This window comes from Papaver somniferum, chromosome 7 (assembly GCF_003573695.1).
Source record: "Papaver somniferum cultivar HN1 chromosome 7, ASM357369v1, whole genome shotgun sequence".
NCBI classification, from domain to species: Eukaryota; Viridiplantae; Streptophyta; class Magnoliopsida; order Ranunculales; family Papaveraceae; genus Papaver; species Papaver somniferum.
In genome coordinates, this window is record NC_039364.1 from 158,561,461 (window position 1) to 158,581,236 (window position 19,776).

At 36.2% G+C, this 19,776-nt stretch overlaps 1 protein-coding gene across 2 annotated transcripts; it reads right to left on the bottom strand.

The window, feature by feature from the left end:
* Positions 1 to 7,095: 7,095 nt before the first annotated feature.
* On the bottom strand, positions 7,096 to 17,592 carry LOC113298887 (DNA ligase 4-like). Of its 2 annotated transcripts, XM_026547752.1 has the most exons (28): positions 17,136 to 17,592; positions 16,483 to 16,574; positions 16,103 to 16,188; positions 15,864 to 16,000; positions 15,717 to 15,791; positions 15,517 to 15,608; positions 15,178 to 15,213; positions 14,807 to 14,878; positions 14,274 to 14,353; positions 14,136 to 14,173; positions 14,040 to 14,046; positions 13,709 to 13,864; positions 13,163 to 13,238; positions 12,961 to 13,085; positions 12,840 to 12,874; positions 12,512 to 12,570; positions 11,406 to 11,489; positions 11,233 to 11,325; positions 11,099 to 11,147; positions 10,723 to 10,810; positions 10,327 to 10,527; positions 10,032 to 10,157; positions 9,837 to 9,936; positions 9,630 to 9,735; positions 9,218 to 9,348; positions 8,938 to 9,099; positions 8,608 to 8,763; positions 7,096 to 8,321 (listed from the first exon to the last, which is right to left on the bottom strand). In XM_026547752.1, the coding sequence occupies exons 1-28, from the start codon at positions 17,475 to 17,477 to the stop codon at positions 7,388 to 7,390; spliced, it is 3,738 nt and encodes a 1,245-aa protein (XP_026403537.1). In that variant the 5' UTR covers positions 17,478 to 17,592; the 3' UTR covers positions 7,096 to 7,387. The 2 variants fall into 2 exon arrangements, with proteins under 2 accessions (XP_026403537.1, XP_026403538.1); XM_026547753.1 differs by lacking the exon at positions 15,178 to 15,213.
* Positions 17,593 to 19,776: the final 2,184 nt, after the last annotated feature.

Sequence of the window (19,776 nt, forward strand, 5' to 3'; positions counted from 1 at the left end):
TAGGAGAATATAGGAGAGAGAAATATGAAGAGTAAGTAATCCCCCTACTTCCGCGGACCTAGATATACTCTAAAGTCATTCGAATATCTTTGTAATCATTCAATACATAGTGAAACACCAGCCCCGTGGATGTAGGCCTTAGTGCCGAACCACGTAAATCTGTCTTATTTACATTTCAGCACCTTACATTCAGCGTTGAACTTCATGTGCTTTACATTTATACTTGATTCTCGGTTTATTCCTTTATACGAACATTATTTATGATAATATTCGACTAGACAATGACAAGCTCGAAGGCTTCGAGTCGATGAATCGATATAATCATCCCCTTTACGCATGCGACGTACAATTCTAGAATTAGAATGTATGCGAATATTGTTTGTGAACACGTGGATGGCTTCGTGATTTATGTGTTCATACCATGCTCTCCATTTAACTCTCTTGTGATCTCTCTCTTACAAACACAGTGAAGAATCCCACTCTCAGCTTAAAAGTTGCACACTTTTATCACTTAAAACTTGCCAAGAACCATGATTTTGGGCATACTGAAATCTTATTAGGCATACTGAATAAAGACAAAAAAAGGATGTGAAATAACAAAATCAGAAATCCCATTAACCAATTTTTTTAATGGCAAATCTACCCTTTACGTATTAGTGTTAGTAATCTGGATTAGTGATTAAAACTTTTATTTAGTGATTAAGATAATTTTCAGAATTATAAAGGTTTGTTTAGATGAAAAAATTTGGGGAAAAAAAATCAAAGTTTTTATTGAGAAGGAGAGAAGGAAAAAGTGAGAAAAAATTTCTTCTTGATTCAATGGAGGATGAGGAGGGTCATCATTCATCTAAAAAACTTAGGAAAATACATATCAACTACAACAATGATCTAGAAATGGTTGATTTCTTAGATTATGAGAATGATTTTACACAAATTCCAACTCAAACTCAAACTCAAGATGATGGTTTTTATGAGCCAAATCCAGATGATGAATACATAGATTAGGAACCCAATGCTTCTAACGCACATGTACACTTCTATTTTATGTTTAATCTCACTTTTGTAGCTTGAAATCATCAAAAAAATTGTATTTTTCATCATGGTTCGGAGAACCAGGACTATGTTCGGCTTAAAAATATAAGCTGAACCCACTAAATTGATGAACAATTCGGCTAGCTGAATTTGTTAACATTATACGCCGAACCTTCATTTTCCAACTTCCAACCTATTTGCAAGATCCTAGTTCGGCTTATATCAAAGTCTAATAACAAGCCGAACCTATTCCTGAGAGTTAGGTTCGGTTTTCACTCTAAATATCGTGTCAGCCGAACTATATATTTTTCCAAGTTCGGTTCATATTCAAAAAATCACATCAGCCGAACATGATACTGATTTTCCATGAAACACTTAAATTCATACACATTTAGGGGTTAGGATTTTTATTACATATGTTTTCTATTGTGCAGCCTTTTCATAGGATGAACCAAACAAAAAAAGTGGAAATTACTAAAAGTGTTAAGAAAGTGAAGTCTAATGATGGAGATTACCAAGGTCCATATTAAACTCATCAAAATCAATGAGATCTTATATTCAAATTCAAGAGAATGAAAAGACAAACACAATGCAAAAAGAATGAGGTCATTCCGACATCGGACGAAAAAGTTATGGCCAAAACAAGATCGAAAAACTTGAGTGTGCAAAGAAAAGGTTCGGCTGATAACTCAACAACACGAGCTAGCCGAACCTAGATCCTGCAAATAAATATTTTCGTAGTGTTTACAGAGAGAGGTTCGGCTTGAAAGTGATCTAATCGAGTCAGCCGAACCTGACAACCACCTGGGGTAAATTTCACTTCTCAGGTTCGGCCGGGAAGGTTTGCAAAGTATTAGCCGAACCTGACACTGTTCTGGGACGTATTCAATACACATTTTGGGGTTCGGCTAAAAATTGACATTTGCGGTTTAGCCGAACTGTTCATAGACACTTTCAGGGTGAAATTTCAAGAACAGTTCAACTCAAAACTCAACTCAATTATCAGCCGAACCCTCTACTGTAACCGTCAAAAACCCTAAGTTTTTAGCAATTTAACCCATTCAATCCATGAAAAACAACAAATAAAAGATTGGGTTTGTAGGGAATGCCTTCTTATCCTCATTTCAGTATTTGGAGCTTCAAATGGTTGAATTTCCGATTCAATTTCTTGTTCAATTATAGTTTTTACACCTTCATCTTCAATTGGTTCTTCTTCTTTAATTCATGGATTGGAAGAGGATTTAGAACACCTGACGTTTGCTTTTTTCTTTGTACGATCTATTATATAGTTCAATTTAACTGATGATCGAATTTTCACGAATTGATAATTAATTACGGTGATGCAAAAAAAAAAAATCCGAGAGAAAAGGAAGGTGGTTTGGCTAGAGAAAGAAGAAGAGATGTTTAGGATAGTTTATTTTTTGATTTTAGGTTCAAGGGTATATAGATAATTATCCAATAGACATCCCTTATAAGGTCACCTAGGATGGGAAAACTATTTTATATGCCTTGAAAGTTTTTGGTATGCCTAAAATCGATGGTTCCTTGCCAAACCTCATCTATCAGTATCATATATGCAAGTTGGCTTTGTTTACTTCTTTAAACAGGCCCATAACTTTATCCAAATTTGCGAAAACGCCACTTATTGAAACAAGATGACAAGAAGACCGGAAGACTAAAAAGGACTAGATGATATTGGTTTCCTTGATCATCAAGAAAGCAACGACATTCAGTGTCATCACTGAGCTGATACAATGGTTTTATTTGAGCGCATTATTTGGGTTTTTGTGTTTTCTATTGCCCACTTGAATAAAACGCCAAACCGTACAGCCAAAAGATGCATTGAACATGCACTTCCCATTTCTTTTGATGGTCAAGTACGTAGTGACATTGATGACTCACATTTTATGTTAAATAGAGTAAAAGAATATTTCAGCCGTGGATCTGACTGGAATGAAAATGATTGTAAATAATGGAGATTCTTGAGGACATTTGAATTGTCTAATCACATGATGTTCGTTTTCAGGAACTCACACTTTGCACCAGCAACATCCATCCTTCCTCTGGCGACTTCTTCCAAATATTAAGGTTACCTTTTCTATTTTTTAGTAACGCATCTCAACTAATGATTCTTGGCACACTGGGGTCACATGTAACTCATTTTCTCAGCCCGGAGATTACGACGAGAATTCTCGCCCTGATTGGTCCTGAGACACATCCCCTTTCATTCTCACCGCAAAATGGCTTCTCAGCTAAGGTGCGGAAGGGTATTAATGTACAGATATGTTTCTTCATTTCTCAAAACAAACAAGCACCCGTGGCCTAATGGATAAGGCGTCTGACTTCTAATCAGGCGATTGTGGGTTCTGAGTCCCACCGGGTGTGCTTTTTAACCTTTTTTTTATATCTGGGCTAGCCTACTATTTTTTTTTTCTTTTTTTGAGAACCCTGATTTTGGGCATACTGAAATCTTACTAGGCATACTGCATAAAGACAAAAAAAGGTGTGAAATAACAAAATCAGATTACCCCTTAACTCAAATTTTTTTAATGGCAAATCTGCACTTTACGTATTAGTGTTAGTAATATTGATTAGTGATTAAATATTTTGTTTAGTGATTAAGATAATTTTCAGAATTATAAAGGTTGTTTAGATGATTTTTTGGATCATGGTTCGGCGAAACAGGTTGAGGTTCGGCTCACATCTATGAGCCGAATCTACCAATTGATGAACAGTTCGGCTCACTGAATCTGTTTATTGCATGCGCTGAACCTATAATTTTCAATTCCAACCCTTTTGCTAGACACTAGTTCGGCTTATATGAAAGTTTCATAGTAATCCGAACAACATCCTGAATAGCTCGGAAAAAAAATAATTACTGGTTCGGCTTATATTTCGAAAATCGTATGAGCCGAACATCAATTTGTTATTTTTTGGGTTAAAATATTGTTATTGGTTCGGCACATATTGAGAATATCGTAATAGCCGAACCTCGTAAATGTGCTAGTTTCGGCACATATTATGATTATCGAATACGCCGAACCCCTATGCATCTCTACCTGTGACTAGGTTCGGCTTGAAATTTCATGTCGAACTGTTCATATACACTTACAGGAAGCTTTTGTGAAGAACAGCTCGGCTAAAAACGCAACTCAATTTTGAGCCGAACCCAACACTGTAACCGTCATTTAATCGATGAAAAACAACAAATAGAAGATTGGGTTTGTAAAACTTGCTTTCTTATCCTCATTTCCGGAGTTGGAGATGCAGTTGGTTCAATTTCTGGTTCAATTGGTGGTTGATTTTCAGTTTCTACACCTTCATCTTCAATTGGTTCTTCTTCTTCAATTGATGGATTAGAAGACGATTTGGTTTGCCTAGTCCCTGCTTTTCTTTGAACGAGTCATTATGTGGTTGAGTTTAACCGACGATCAAATTTTTACGAATCGACAATTAATCACGATGATGAAATTTTTTTTTCGCAGGAGGGGGAAGAGTTCGGCTAGAGGAGGAGGAAGAAGAAGAGATGGTAAGGGAAACTGATTTTGATTTTTTAGAAAACCGATTTTAGATTTTTGTATTACGGGTATATAGGTAATTGAACTACCCATAGGGTACCCCTTATAAGGTCACCCAAGATGGGACTATTGTTTTGTATGCCTAGAAAGATTTAGGTTTGCCCAAAATCAGGGTTCTTTTTTGAAGCATGTTAACCTTTTTTTTGAAGCCTTTGTTTGGGTTCGAGTTCCACAGGGTGTGCTTTTTAACCTTCTTTTTATATCTGGGCTAGCCCACTGCTTTTTTTTTTTGAACGGTTTTTTGGGGACCATGGTTTTATTTTGGGTAAAGACATTAGAAGTAAATCTAGGTCACCCCTTATCTAGATATTTATATTAATACCTAAATTACCCTCTTGATTAATTTTTTGGTAATGATTGGTTAGTGTTAGTGTTAATAATAGTTAGCGTAGTGATTAGTAAAATGATTAAGCAGAATTATTGAGAGAGTAAAGTTGGAGAAGATGAAGAAGGAAAACATGAAAAACAAAGGATTTTACCAACCACAACCGAAGGAAGAGTATTTGGGTACCCAGGTATGTTTCAAACTTAGATAATGTTGGTTGAATTGCTCCAAATTTTCAAAAAACTGTAAATTTTTAGGGTAGATTTGGGCTTGTTCGGTTACCTTATGTGAAGAACAGGTTACCGAACTCATCTGAAAGTGTAGTTCGGTTACCTTTTCCATATACGCAGGTTACCGAACTCGTTCTTTAATGGAGGTTTTTAGTTGTTCGGTTACCTTTTCCATACACACAGGTTACCGAACTTTGTTTATAGGACTTACAGAGTAATGTTCGGTTGGTTCGCAAACTTTAACCCAACAACATATCTAACCGAACTCCACATGTATGCAATTAGTGAAGAGTTCGGTTTGTCAAGATTTTTTGGTAACAAACCGAACATAGTGGAACAAGTTCGGTTAAATTGAAACTCAACATAGTAGGCAAAATAACACAGTTCGGTTACATTGGAAAAAAAAATTCTTTTTGGAATATAAGTAGAGTTCAGTTACTAGATAGTTTTAGAAATTTTTGCGAACCAACCGAACAAGGTAGGTAAAGTTCGGTTATATCATAACTCAACATAGTAGGAAAAATAACACAGTTCGGTTACATTTTTTTTTTTTGTATTATGGGTAGAGTTCGGTTACTAACTAGTTTTAGAATTTTTTGCGAACCAACCGAACTCGGAGTTCGGTTATGAAAAATTAAATTCGTGATAACCGAAGTGTTCTTCGTGTTCTTGGTTTCAGAATGTTCGGTTACAAAACTAGTTTTTTAAAACTATTCCTAACCGAACATGCCACTTTAACATCCATTTAAACCATATTTTGATGATTTCTACTCAATTTTCCTATCCAAAAACGAATTAAAAAGATTGATGGGTTTTTCAATCGAACGAGGAACGTCAAGGAAAGAGAGAAGAAAAAGAGAATAAACTTTTTTTCAAAACTAAAAATTTTCGATTGCTCTTTTGATTTTGATTTGATTTTGATTTTGGTTAACAAATTCATTTAGATTAGATGTATATGATTAGATTTATATAGTTATTAAGTTAGTTTTAATTTAAATTAAAATAAAAGGTAAATGGGTATTAACCTAACTTTGGGACACCCCTTATAAATATAGGGAGGTTGGCCTAATAAGACCATGGTCCCCCGAAAAAAACTATGATCCCTACAAAATCGTTCTTTTTTTTCTTTTTTTGAAGCATGTTACTGCCTGTGTTTCTTTGCTTTTGTGGTTCATCAAAAAAGAGAATCTAGGAGGAATAGTAAGAGAGAAATACTAGCCCTATCCAGAAAAAGAATCGACTCATTACCCACTAACAAGTAACAACAACCTGATAATTGTATGATGTCAGTGATTGGACAAACGATATAGATGTACCAGTTGTTCGCAATTCAACTACTTATCATGATTACTGTCGAGCTTTTGAGCATGATTGTTATTTCCCTTCTTACTGACTTTTAGAGGTGAAATCCTATTGAAAGAAGAAAGATAATGTTTTTAGCTAGCGTAACTTCTACACCTGTTTTCTCATAAATGTTCCATGGAAAATCTGGGATATGTATAAGGCTAGAAGAGAGACCAGTTACTACTAATAGGATAGAATTGTCCTCCAAATAAAGACTGTCTAGGAATTGACTGTAAGCAGAAAGACATAAAGTAAGCTAATATAACTATATGCCTAAAACAAAGTGCACTAGACTATCGACACCACAAACACTTTAATAATACAGAGGCTATTTCTCAAAAGAGATGTCTTATTTCTCAGCTAAGACAACTTTCAATTTTGTCATCTCAATGGAGATCCTCAATGTGCTCAGTAGAAGTCTCTTTATCAAGTCATAAAGTATTTTTTTTAAATCATAAAGTATTTATTTCGAGACATATAGGAATGCTTGATAACATGGAGAGTAACCACTCGTCCAGGTTACCTGAAAAGTTTTGGCTCAATGGCAAAAGATTAGCGAGATTATGTTGAGCATAAACTTTTCAGGTCCAGATAATCTACCAAATAATGTAATGATGTCTGTAAAAAGAAAATTTTACATTGTCAGCGTCCTTCTGGCCATTCGCTTTCTAGGGTTTTCTAGTGTGTGTTTATGTTTCTTCTTTGTGTATGTACTTGACAAGTTAGGAACATATGCACATAAAAGTCTAAGGTTTGTACAGAAAGCAACTTAACCTAGAAAAACCAAAAAAAGCCTGGGATATATATAAACACAGTTTCACAGTCATGAATGAGTAACTAGTAATACATGTAATAAAGCATGAGAAGGATATGACCTGTTACCAATCCTTAAGCAGCTCGCCAGCAACATCCTTGTAACTGACTTTCTTCTTCTTTTGAACAGGCCCTGCATCAGGATCTACTCTTACTGGTGGTACCTCATCTTCGAGGGCAGGTTTTGATGATGCCTCAGTTTTCTTCACTCCAATGCTTGGATCTATTCTTACCGGTACCTCACTTCCAGATGCAGATTGATATGCTTCAGATTTCACTCCAAGGCTCGGTATCATATTTAACAACATCGCTTGAAGAGGATCAAGTGTTACTTCCGGCTTATCTGAAACATCTATTTTTTCTTCTCCTTTCGAGTTATATATCTCACTATGTCCCGTGACCTTTTCACTGTCCTGATAGTCGTCTCTGCCATCCAATTCCATAGACGCTATCCCATTGATATTGTTCCCTTGAGATACATCAAAAACTTCTGCTTTTTCTTTCGTGCTGTTTTTATCATCTTCTTTTGTCTCTGTTTCGTGAATTTCATGAAACCCCCTATCTGATTCAGTGGCTTCATTAGAAGGTGCATTTTCTGAGGCAGCACTGAGTTCAAGTTCGTTTTCGTCTAATTTGGCATGCTTGGCTCCCATCTTTGCCCGTGTTCTTCGAGATTGGCTTAAACCGGTTATGCTTCCTTGAACTCCTTGGGCCCCTCGTTTTGACTCTATGGCATCTTTGTTTGATGTATCATCAGAGGATGCACTTTTTTCTGGTTCACTTTGATCTAATTTAGCAGGCCTTGTTCGACCTTTTACCCTCGTTTGTCGAGCTTGGCTGGCAACAGTTCGTCCTCTTTTTGCGTTTCCAAGAGTGGGTCTTCCTCTCTTTCGTTTCCCAACAACCTCAGATGCTGCTGACGTTCTCACATTTTTTACCGCAGGTTCCTCGCTAATACTCTTCCCATCCTTTTCGGAAGTATCAGATATTTCATGCTCACTGCAATATTCAAGAGCACGCTAGAAATGTAAGAAAAGAAATTGACTATGTCGTCCAGAATTGATGATAGGCGGATGCTTTAACTGAATATTCCAGGTCATTTTATGCACAAGCATACATCAGATCACCATCGATAACACCATCAGTGTTGCCGTCTATGAAAAAAGTACCCAACTATTGGGATGTCACAGAAGTCGCCACCAATCCAATCAATGAATTACCTAGAACTGATGAATACAGGAATATATAAGAACCACAGACTTCCTATTAATACAGTTGCACCAACCTCATTTCAATATTTGACTCTTCTAACCCGTCAGGCTTCAAGTTGTATTTTTCCTCATCCAATTTCTGGTCCTTCTCCAAAGAGTCCTCTAACCATTCATAAGCCACAACATGCAGCTTTTTGCTACATAATCGACGTTTCTCTGCTGCTGCAAAGCTGCATAAAGCAGTGAAGGAAAAATTAGCTACAATAGTACAAGGCTAACTAATCCCTAGGGAAAATTAAGACCATGGATCTCTCCATTTACAGCTGACCAGGCTAAAATATTTATTATGAGCCATCATCATGTTGCACTACCTTAAAAAAACATAATAGCACTTTAGTTTTTACCTTTCCAGTATTGAATCAAATTCTACGTCACACCCAGGTACTGACAGGACTACCAGATGGGTGGCATAAGAAAGTTTCTCGCTAACTTCACCTCCACCCATAGTAACTTGAAGCCTCAATCTCTTTATTGAAGTCTCCAACAGGAACTCCCAATCAGAATTTCTTCAAGTACAAATAAACATGAATTAGTAAAATAAACGTAAAAGTAAAACTAAAGAATGGTACAAAACTCAATCCAAAACGTCAGCGATAACTAGGGAGAGGAGAAATAGAAAATTACATAGAGTTCTTTAATGAGTAGAAGTAAATGCAGCAATCTTGAAAGCGGGACCATTTTGTCTTCGGGCAATACTTTTTCTTGTAGTAGGCAATACTTCTTAGATCTTCTGATGGATTTATGTTGTTGAAGAGCTAGAAAGAAAAAAAATGAACGAATACTTGTGTTATTACGCCTTTGATGGCAATGAAAATGTTGTGCACAAGTAACAAGCAAGTGATATGGTCAGATACAAACACCTTTGTTGTATTAGTTTATTCTTGAAAACAAGCACATGACCAACCTATTATAACCAAACGATTCCTCTCCTTTTACCCACCATGTTTAGTTGGGACATCTGGTATCTACCTACTATAACTGGCTAACTAGACGAGGCCCGTGAAGATCAGTTATGTATGTAAATTATAGAGAATACCTGTCTAATGTCTGCGAGATCAAGATCCCAGTAATAAGAATCAGCAAATTCATCAACTTCTTCTTGTAATTTTTCCTTTGATGAGTCGCCGAGATGAAGGAAATACCTTAGAAAAACATATCATTTCCAATATGAAAGAGTTGCGAGATGACCAAAATCAGCAATACATAACAAACAAAACAACAGTACAAAAATTCTAGGACTAACTTCGGCTGCAAATGCAGAAGACGCTTTTGTAAGCAACAATCCAGAACCCATGAGTAGTAAATAACGTCTCCACGACGCTTTGCTGCCTCGAATTGGATACCTGGATAAAATCTCATTCTTTAGAAAATGTAACAAATAAAGGTTAGGTAGTATTTCTATAACATATTAGGATATGTATGGTCTTCAAAAACATACCTTTTCTTTCTGCTGCAATGCAGTGAGTAACTGAATCGTTTCGGTTCATCGAGAACTCCCCTCCGTGCTCAACCACCATTTTGCGAAAGAGATCCAGAGAATGGCTTGGGGGTACATTGATGAAATCTAAGGAAGTCAAGGAAACATGGCAAAATTATCTGTAACTGTAAGAAACATAATCCTCTCAAGATACCTAAACAGGTCTTAATATGCAGGATCTTGTGATGAAATAGACAATCAAAAGTAGTGTACTTATATATAGATAAATGGATAGACAGTAAATGTGACAGGATACAAAACATCATGTTTGCAAATATGGGGGTTTCTTCTGTTATGCCGGAGACATCTGTGCGAAGGAAATGAGAAGGAACAATAGGGGCCTTCTTCTTGTCTCCCTTGCTCGAGGGTTTGGCGCGCTTTGGTTTATTATATTGAGAGCTTCCATAATCTGCCCCCCTAGTGTTGCCATTACTTGAGTTCACCAAGTCCACAAAAGCTGAATTAAAGGGAAGGAGCGAGAGAAGAATGATTTAGATACATAAAAGATTTCATCAAGTAGCATAATTACCTATAAGGTACATAAACAAACTCTAGATCACAAGAAAACTATCATAATAAAAGATGTCAGGAAATCATGATCTGAAAAATAGAAGCACCACATAAGTTCATATAGAAAGGGCGGAGCTCTTACACTGCAGATCAAGGCACTCATGCCAAGGTTTGTCATATCTCACCCTGTCAATGCGAGGAAATCTCAAACTGTAGGGTGCAGCAAATACCTGCATAACAGATTAAAGTAACACAACTTAAATACCTACATACCATATGACTTGCACAAGAATCGCCAAGAAACCGTCATATTTAACAGATGTGGTCCATCATGACCCCTTCTGTGAGAACCACATAGAGATAGTGCAGATTTTTTTCAGGTAGATCTAAAATACTGAAGGCACATAAAGTGAGATTTTATTGTGTTACAATCCATTCATGATGATGACATTATCCACATAGAGCACTTGTCAGACTATCCACACTACAAACGTCATTAATCACAGGATTTACAATACCTCAGACCTGACAGTTCGGATATCACTAGTTATGGACAATATGATTGATCTGTGAAAAGAAGCAGAAAAGTCTTAGCGTCTAAAATAGAATATCTTAAATTAACTTAAAAAGAAAGGAGCAAAGGGCTTCTTACTTTTCAGGACTATCAATCCAAACATCTGGCCTCTCTTTTGAATGGTTGGTTAGTTCATAAAAGCTCGGTGTCTTCTTTGGGTACTCATTCTTCCTGTTAAGTTCAGAATTTTGGTTAACTAATGGTATGCTTGAGTGAAGTATAAAATAAAAATAAAAAAATCTTATAAGAACCTAAAATAGGGCTTCAATTTTGTAACCAATGCATCAAGCTCGTCATCAGAAAGGCCAGTACCAACTCTGCAAAATGATATAAACCTGTAACAAAGAAAACCCATGCTATCAGGACGAGTTCAGTAAGAAGTGTGTGGTTATTTTTTACAATTCACTGACTACAATCTTTCTTTTACAAAACTAGTTGTGTTGATCTTCGTCAGTTTTTCAAACCTAAGCAAGACATCAAACACTACAAAGTATTGACTTCAACTTATCACGACTTGGTAGATTCAATTTTGAAGACTAAGCAAGTTTTTAACATATAAGTTAATGAAACAGGAAAGTGCGACCAATAAAAAAACATGCTGCAACAAGCAAGAAATGACACATATGAACAATTGGCTAAAACTGAATTTCATGTAGGTTTAGAAGTTGACCTAGTCATTAAGCTTAGTTTGAATTTTGTGCAAGCAGCTCTATTCCGTCGACAGTATGGCGTTTGAGTTAACTGTATATATTAGTGTGTCTGGATGCAATAATCCTGAAAACCATATAAATCCCTTGCATGCTTGTCAACTCCTGAAAGTTTCATGGAATCCATATGATTCCTACGTGATGTTTGGATACAAAGTCAATTTTTTAAGTTCACCGAGCTGAGACGGAAACCCTTCTAGTAAACCCCACTAAAAGTGTAATATTAGGGAAGGAGGTGAAAGTGACTAAAGGGGCATTCGGAATCCCATGGGAAATGTGAACTTTGGAATTCTGAGCCTCCAAAGCTAAGGAATTTTTATTCCTGCCAATCTCCTAGACCCTAAAATCCCACTTAAAATCCTACATCCAAACACACCATATAGTTTCTTTCGTTTTTTATGAATTTAAAAAGCATTGCAATTCCATACATACAAAAAGTTTCTCCTTCAAATTCTATTTTGAAGCCAAAAAGTTTCCAAAAGCTGCTAAACAGTGGATTACAAGGGTCCTTTGAGATGTTACTCAGCCAGACTATATTACAAAATCAAGTCACCACATTTGAACATAAGATCTTGAAACACAAAGCAGGGACAAATTGACAGAAAAAAATTACTTTCCAAAATATATATAAGAATATAAAAATGGATTACCGTCTGGGGTATGTATTAGAGGCTGAAGGTTCCGCAAGACCCACCAGAAACTGAGCAACCTACAAACCATTCAAAGCATACTCATGCATAGGCCAAGACGAATGGAATAGGGAACTGTATGAGTCTATGGTTCAAAAAGAAAATCCATAAGTGGCACCAGCGTCAGAGGGACGTATATTATTTTATTATTAGTTGACTGGCGTATAATGGAGATCTCAACCATGTTCGCCTGGCTAAAATCATTACAAGCAATAATGAAAATATAGGTGGACCTACAGAGAAAAATAAGAGAAATGAACAACCAATCCGAGAACACTAAGAAATTTACCTCCCCTCCTCGACGACCAGAACCATAATACCCACCTATTGACAAGCACTCAACATATTAACTTCAGAATTTAAAGTACATAAATAGAAGCCAAAAAAAAAATAGCAGAAGGATATCAAACCTATAATCAGAACATCCAGATCAGAACCAGTGTGTATGTAATCAGGCTTCAACTTTAACCACTTTCCACTTCGATCACTAGGTTCCCATTTAGATCCAAGGTCTTTCAATACGATCCCTTCATCTCTGCATATGTGAAATGATGAAATTAATTTGATGTGTACATCCATATAAAAATAAAAATTACTTGAAAAACTCCTAACCTATTCTCTACAGTGGCTTTGAAGAACTTGTCAACCATTTCAACATTATGCACAATAACAGACCAGCAAGGTTCCCCTGTAATGCCATAAACAAGTAAGAAGACAACATGAAGGACAGATACAATCAACATAAATTTAACAAATAATGGATAAAAGTATAATGTTATATAACTATAATAAAATAGACCTATCTTTGCCATCAAGGGTAGACATAAGAGAATAAATCTATAACTTTTCACCTTACTGTCCAATTGGATGGGGTATACTAAAAGAAAATAATCAATGGTTGTAAATAAGAACACTGGGCATCCAATGAAAAATGATTACGATGGTGTTACATATGCTGACTACTGTTCAACATGACTAGTGAGCATGGGCATGCAGATAAGTTTTCAGATGGTTGGTCAATGAAGCCAGTGAATTTTATTCTTACTTAATGAACTATTAATATTTTTCATTTTAATTGATCATGCAGTAGAAGAAATCTAACAGCATACAAAAAATTTGTTCTTTCTAAATATTCAGCTAAAAGTATCCCTGCTATACCTGAAGAACGATGAGCATTAATACCACCATCCGGTACTAATATTTCCAAACGGCCCTTTAAAGGCTTTACCACTTTCCGAAGAAGTTCATGTCTCTCTTTCAAGCTCTGATGGATAACACTAGTGTCTCCAACATAAAGAATGTCAAATGCAACATCTGGCCATGAATGGTCAAGGGGAACATAAAAAGTTCCATATTTCTATTACTTCTACTTTCCAAAAATAAGTATCCTGCAGTCAAATTTACTAACAAAAACTAAATCTCAATGGACATTCAAACCTACCACCCCAGATACAGATTGGGAAAAATCACAAACCACTCAAGAGGATACAGCATAACTGCATGACAAGAAACATATGTTAAGATCTATGAAAAAAGATTGCAATACAAAACCATGACTAAATGATTCACTAAGAAGGAAGCAGACCTGTCTATCACTGGCGAATCCCTCTCTTGCAGCCTTTGCTGTAAAACAGGAGAAACAAAAGAGGAATAACAAATTTTAGGAACCGTTGCGACTAAAGAACAGCAAACAGAGTGAAAGAAGGTCTAAACATTAAGATACCAATTTCCTGATTAGACCCAAATTCGGCAAAACGATTTGTAGATGTGTCCCAGACCAACATTTCACCATCAAGGATGCACCTGATTACCAATGTAGATTAGCTGCTTACAGACAAGGTAGCACTGTAACAATGATACAACACTGCATATCTTGACATGCTAGAATTTTTAAGGCACTTTTGAGGAAAAAACCAAAAAAAAAAGAACAGAACAGAATGCAGTAAATTCAAAGGTTTAATAGGCAGGGTACTCATTTCAAATCCTGTAACGGCTTCCCAACATAAGATACCTAGAGTGAGGTTTTACGACAATTTAACCTTGCCATACACGCTCTAAGCCCTTAAAAAAGTAGATCAATGTACAATAGATAATCAATCATGAATCATGGGAAAAACGAGGCTAAATCCCACAGCAAATAACAGTATCATCATTCATCAAAACAACTACAATATAACAAAATCCAGTAATATAGACGACAATAGTCAATAACTATGTTGCAATCTTCCTGGAAACTGGAAAGATGAAGAAAATTACCTATCGACCAAGATATTCTGCATGATGACGTTTGACATTGCATGCTCATATTCAGGGTGATCAAGAAAGTTCCTACATGCATGAAACAGCAAGATAATTAGCTATCAGCTATCTGACAACACATTTATCTTCTACGATAGAAAGAAAGAAAAAAAAGCAACCGCGAATATTCCTGAAAAAAGAGAATAAGCATTGACTATATCGTGACATTATTTAAATAGCTCTACTTTCATTGACTATTTAACTGTAATGAGTGTTTGAAAGAAAAATTTCCACCACATGATCAGAATTGTTGAGAGAGGAGCATCAGTATGCAACAACAGACTCCGGTATAAGAACAAATGGTCACAGGCTGCCTAACTTCGGCCTACCGTTGGGAATTCCTGTCTTTCCAATAACCACAAGCCCTGAAAATTTGTATCTGAGGAAAGTAAAATACATCTGACAACGATCCGCGGGTCTAAGATAAAATTGAAAAGGTGAAACAGAACTAAAGACCCAAAACTGAGAACAGGAGAAACTGCACAGATACTTCAATTCACAGCATAAGTCCATGGATCATCAATATTCAGGTAATTAAATGATAAAATATCGTTCTGATCTATGGAAACACAAAGGCAATACAAGTATATGGAAACACAACAATCTTGTGTGAAGAACAAAGATCAAGCATTGTGGGAAACTATCTTGAGAGATCAATATCGGCAAACCTTGAGTAGAAGTTTATCTTAGGTCCACTTTTATGAATTTGAATGCGGTCGCCATCAAATTTGCACTCAACTACGACTTCTTTTCCATGAAGCTAGAGAATCAGAAACATTGAAGAGTTAAATGACTGAAAGACATGATACTTTAAGTTAACAAACTGAGATAAATTCAACATAGAAATAAAAAACTTGTTGTTTCGCACCTTTTTCCATGCAGAAGCAGCATCACTAATCCTCAGAGCTAGTTGAGGGCGTACAGCCTTTCCAATTTCTATGTCCTGATTGGAAGATGAACAATAAGGTCACATACTATCAACAAATGAAAAAAAGCAGAGAATGTTGATGAACACCTGGCGCTTGTGCCGTTGACTTCGGTCCTTAAGCTTTTCACAAACTAGTTTTAAGTCACAAGTGACATTAAACAAGTCTTCCGCATCTGGATGAAATTCTTGGAAAATGCTCTTTTCACTGACTCCAATTTTTAGGTCTACGAGAAAATTAACCAGAACTCCCAAAGTAAGTCCACGCTAGATTGAGAGTTAAAAGAAAAAGACGAACAGATTTACAAATTGATGCTTAATATATCCACCTTTTAGAATGATCATGACAATCCACTTCATTTCTTGTGCATTTGTTTTCTGTATGAGATCAGCAAGTACAGCAGTCTTGTCACCTCTATTTAAACAGTTCCAAAGCAAGATAATAAAATGAGAAATGATGATCAGTAACCATAACCAAAGGCAGCAAAAAAAAAAAATCAATGGCCAAAAGGCGTAGCATTTTCCCTATTCTTTCTTAAACTACGCTAGACCGACAATATGTATATGTGACACTGGGGCTCTCTAGTATTTAATGATTTCCGTCAGTACAAATCTAATTCTGACAATTCAGAATTCCAGAAGTTAATAACTTAATATGCGTTCTTTCGTACTGGATACAAACAAAATATTTGTAAATAAGATGAATTACCTATTCTCACTTGACGCTAAGCGATCAAGCATATTATTTAACTCCTTGATCGTCAATCCACCAGATATCATTCCTTGCCTTCTTTGCAGTACCTAAGTGATCAACATCAAGGATAAGCACAATAAAATCTCAAAATTTCATTAATTCATTTAGCACTAAAAAAAAGAATTCAGTGCGCTTAAAACCCAATTCAACTAAATTCTCCACATACGAAAAATGTTATCATATATAAGTAATAAATAGAGCAATCCCATAAACTTATACTGAAAACAATACAAACCCCACACTATTATCAATTTAAAGGAAGAATTAAATCGTGGCATTCACCCTACTAGCAAGCCATTTGCTCGCAATCAACCCTCGGATCATGGCATTCACCCATAGGGTATTTAATCTCGAGGATTCAGGGTTTAGATGTGCACCATGTCAACGACTGCTTACCCAGCACAGTTGCAAAAACCTCAAGAAATTACAGCGTCAAACAATGCGTAGTACACTTACCCTATCCAGCTATCTTTAAAATCATTGATTATATCCCTTACATCACATAAATTCACTAATCCCCAAACTTCATAAACCCTACAGCAATAATAACAAACCCAAAAAATTTCTACTAAATTCTTAGGCTATGAGATAGAGTTAGGGCAACATACCTCAGCAGCAACAAGACCAAAATTCCCAACATTATAACCAGTTTTACTCCCACCTTTTCTCCAACTAATAAGTTTCTTAGCATCTTCAGAATCTTTAGATAAACCAACGGCATCGATCAAACAATTAGCAAGTACTGATTCTTTCAATCCGTAACTTCCTCTTTCTCTATCTAATGATGGTAATATCAATCGTATTGAACCGAAATAATCATCACCAGTTTTACAGAAATTATCTAGAAATTTCCGGAACTTTGATCGTTTCTTTGATGATGTTTTACTTCTTTGCATCCAATTGAATAAACTGCATAGTACGCTGAATTTCACTGCACTTTGATCACTCATTTTTATTTTTTGTAAACCCTAAAATACATTCAGGGATTATTTTGTTTTTCAGTTTAGAGAAAACCCCGCCAGTTTGACTTGGGGCAATGGGGAGAAGACGTGTACAAGAGAAGTTTGAGAGAAATGTCTAAGAGCATCTCCAACAGAGGGGGGTGGATTTATTTATTTTAAGTGACACGTAGGATTTTAGACCCCCGTTTGACATAAATCAATTTCCAACAGTAAGGTCTTATAAGTTGGGAGGGACCAATTACTAAATATGAAGGTATTCAAGAAAGTGTTATTTACATCTCCGGTTGCACCTCCACGTCATGTTTTTAACTAATATTCTTTTAATTCTAAGGGTTGAAAATCTCACTGTTGGAGATGGTTTTTTAGATTTGAGATCATGTTTTTAACTAATTTTCTTTTAATTCTAAGGGTTGAAATTCTCACTGTTGGAGATGGTTTTTTAGATTTAAGGTCATGTTTTTAATTAATTTTCTTTTAATTCTAATGATTGAAATTTTCACTGTTAGAGATGGTTTTTTAGATTTGAGATCCTATATTTACTGTACGTGTATACCCCATAAATTAAAGGACTAAATAAAAAATCCACATAGGATTTTTTGCACCTTCTCTTGGAGATGCTCTAAAGTGCTAAGATGCATCGCGGTTGAGCTTATGTTGTTTGGCTAAAGACGCTTAAGCACGTCTTAATATTACCATCACCAAAACAGCGGTTTGGGGATGGAATGCCTTTACAAGGCGGTTTTTCGGTACAAGATACGTAATTCTAATTCACCAAAGAGCAAGGGCTATGGAATGAATGTGTTTTGTATTTGTTCACTACCAAGTTCAGTGAGAGATCTGTTGAAAGAGTGTTTTTTTGTACTATAAAAAGGACGAAAGTGAAAACTACAGCCACACCCATTTTCCAGATTTTGGACACTGTGAAACCCACCGACAAAATAGTTCAGGCGTGCACCCATTTCTTCGGTCAAAATTATTCCTAAACCCATAATTTTTAGAATTTTGTTTCCGTTTTTTAACAGTTCAATCTCCTCTTCTCTGTATCTCTTTTTGTGTCTCTCGAATCCAAAGCAGGGAAGGAATAAGAAACTAATCAGAAGAAGGAATAGAAGAAGAAAATCAGAAAAGATATTTTCTCTCATGGCGAACTAAATAGCATATCTAAAAATTGATGGAGAAAGATCATGATGATGGTGACTGTCGGTGGGTTGTTGAAGGTGCTAGAAGACATGTGTCGTCGTTGGATATCAATTCTGTCGATATATTGATACCTTCTACCATTAACAAGAGATGAGATTGAGGATAGTGACCAGCGATGGACAATGAGTTTGCTGCTATTGGCAACGACGATATATTGATACCTTATGGAATTAATGAGAGAGGGGATTGAGGATGGTGACCAGAGATGGACAATGAGTTTGCTGCCATTAGCAGCGACAATAGAAGACGACCAAGGTTGTTTTTTTGTGCTTGACAGGAAAGTGATGATGTTGGCGATAGGTTGTTCATTTTTTGAGCTTTTAAATCACTGAATTCCCGATTTATTGAGGTTCTTCTGCAATTACATCAATTAGAACAAATGATTCGAGTTTTCGATCTCCATGTTGCAAATTAAGGCCATGAGAGCAGAGCAGTCAATAGAAATATGGGTTTGTCCCAGGTTCAGGTTTACATCAATGAAACTGTTTTTTGCTGTTGTTGGTGACGAATTAGGGTTTGATGATTACAGTGATGAAATTGAAGAAGATTGATATTAGGGTTTGGAGAAGCTGATTATGCTGTTGTTATCATGTTACCAGCGAGATTTATAGCGAGAAGATACCAGATTTGGTTAGATGGTCGAGTTGAAGAGCAACACATGATGGACAATTGATGCAGTCAAGAACACCAAGAAGAGGGGTTTGCTGGAGATTAAATCTGGGAGATTGGAGGTGATGGAGGTTGAATCCGAGATGAAATGTTGTTGTAGGAGGAATCTGTGTGGTCCGAGATTTGCAATGGAGACAACAAACAAATGAGCAAGCTAAGTTTCTGCCGTAAAGGGCTTTGATGTTCATTGTTCTGTGGTGATTGAGTGTCAGAAACAAGAAAATGGAAATGGATGCTTGTGTGCTATGGCTTGGATATGGAATTGAAAAGTTTGCACCTGGAGGAATTGTATATGTTGTTGTAGTCAGATTGGGGTCATGTGAAAGAGTTGCAGCTGTTCATCAAGGTGTTGGTGATGGTTTCGCAGTTCAACGATGGAAAGAACAACAAGATGGGCCATGATGGTGTTGTGCATAGG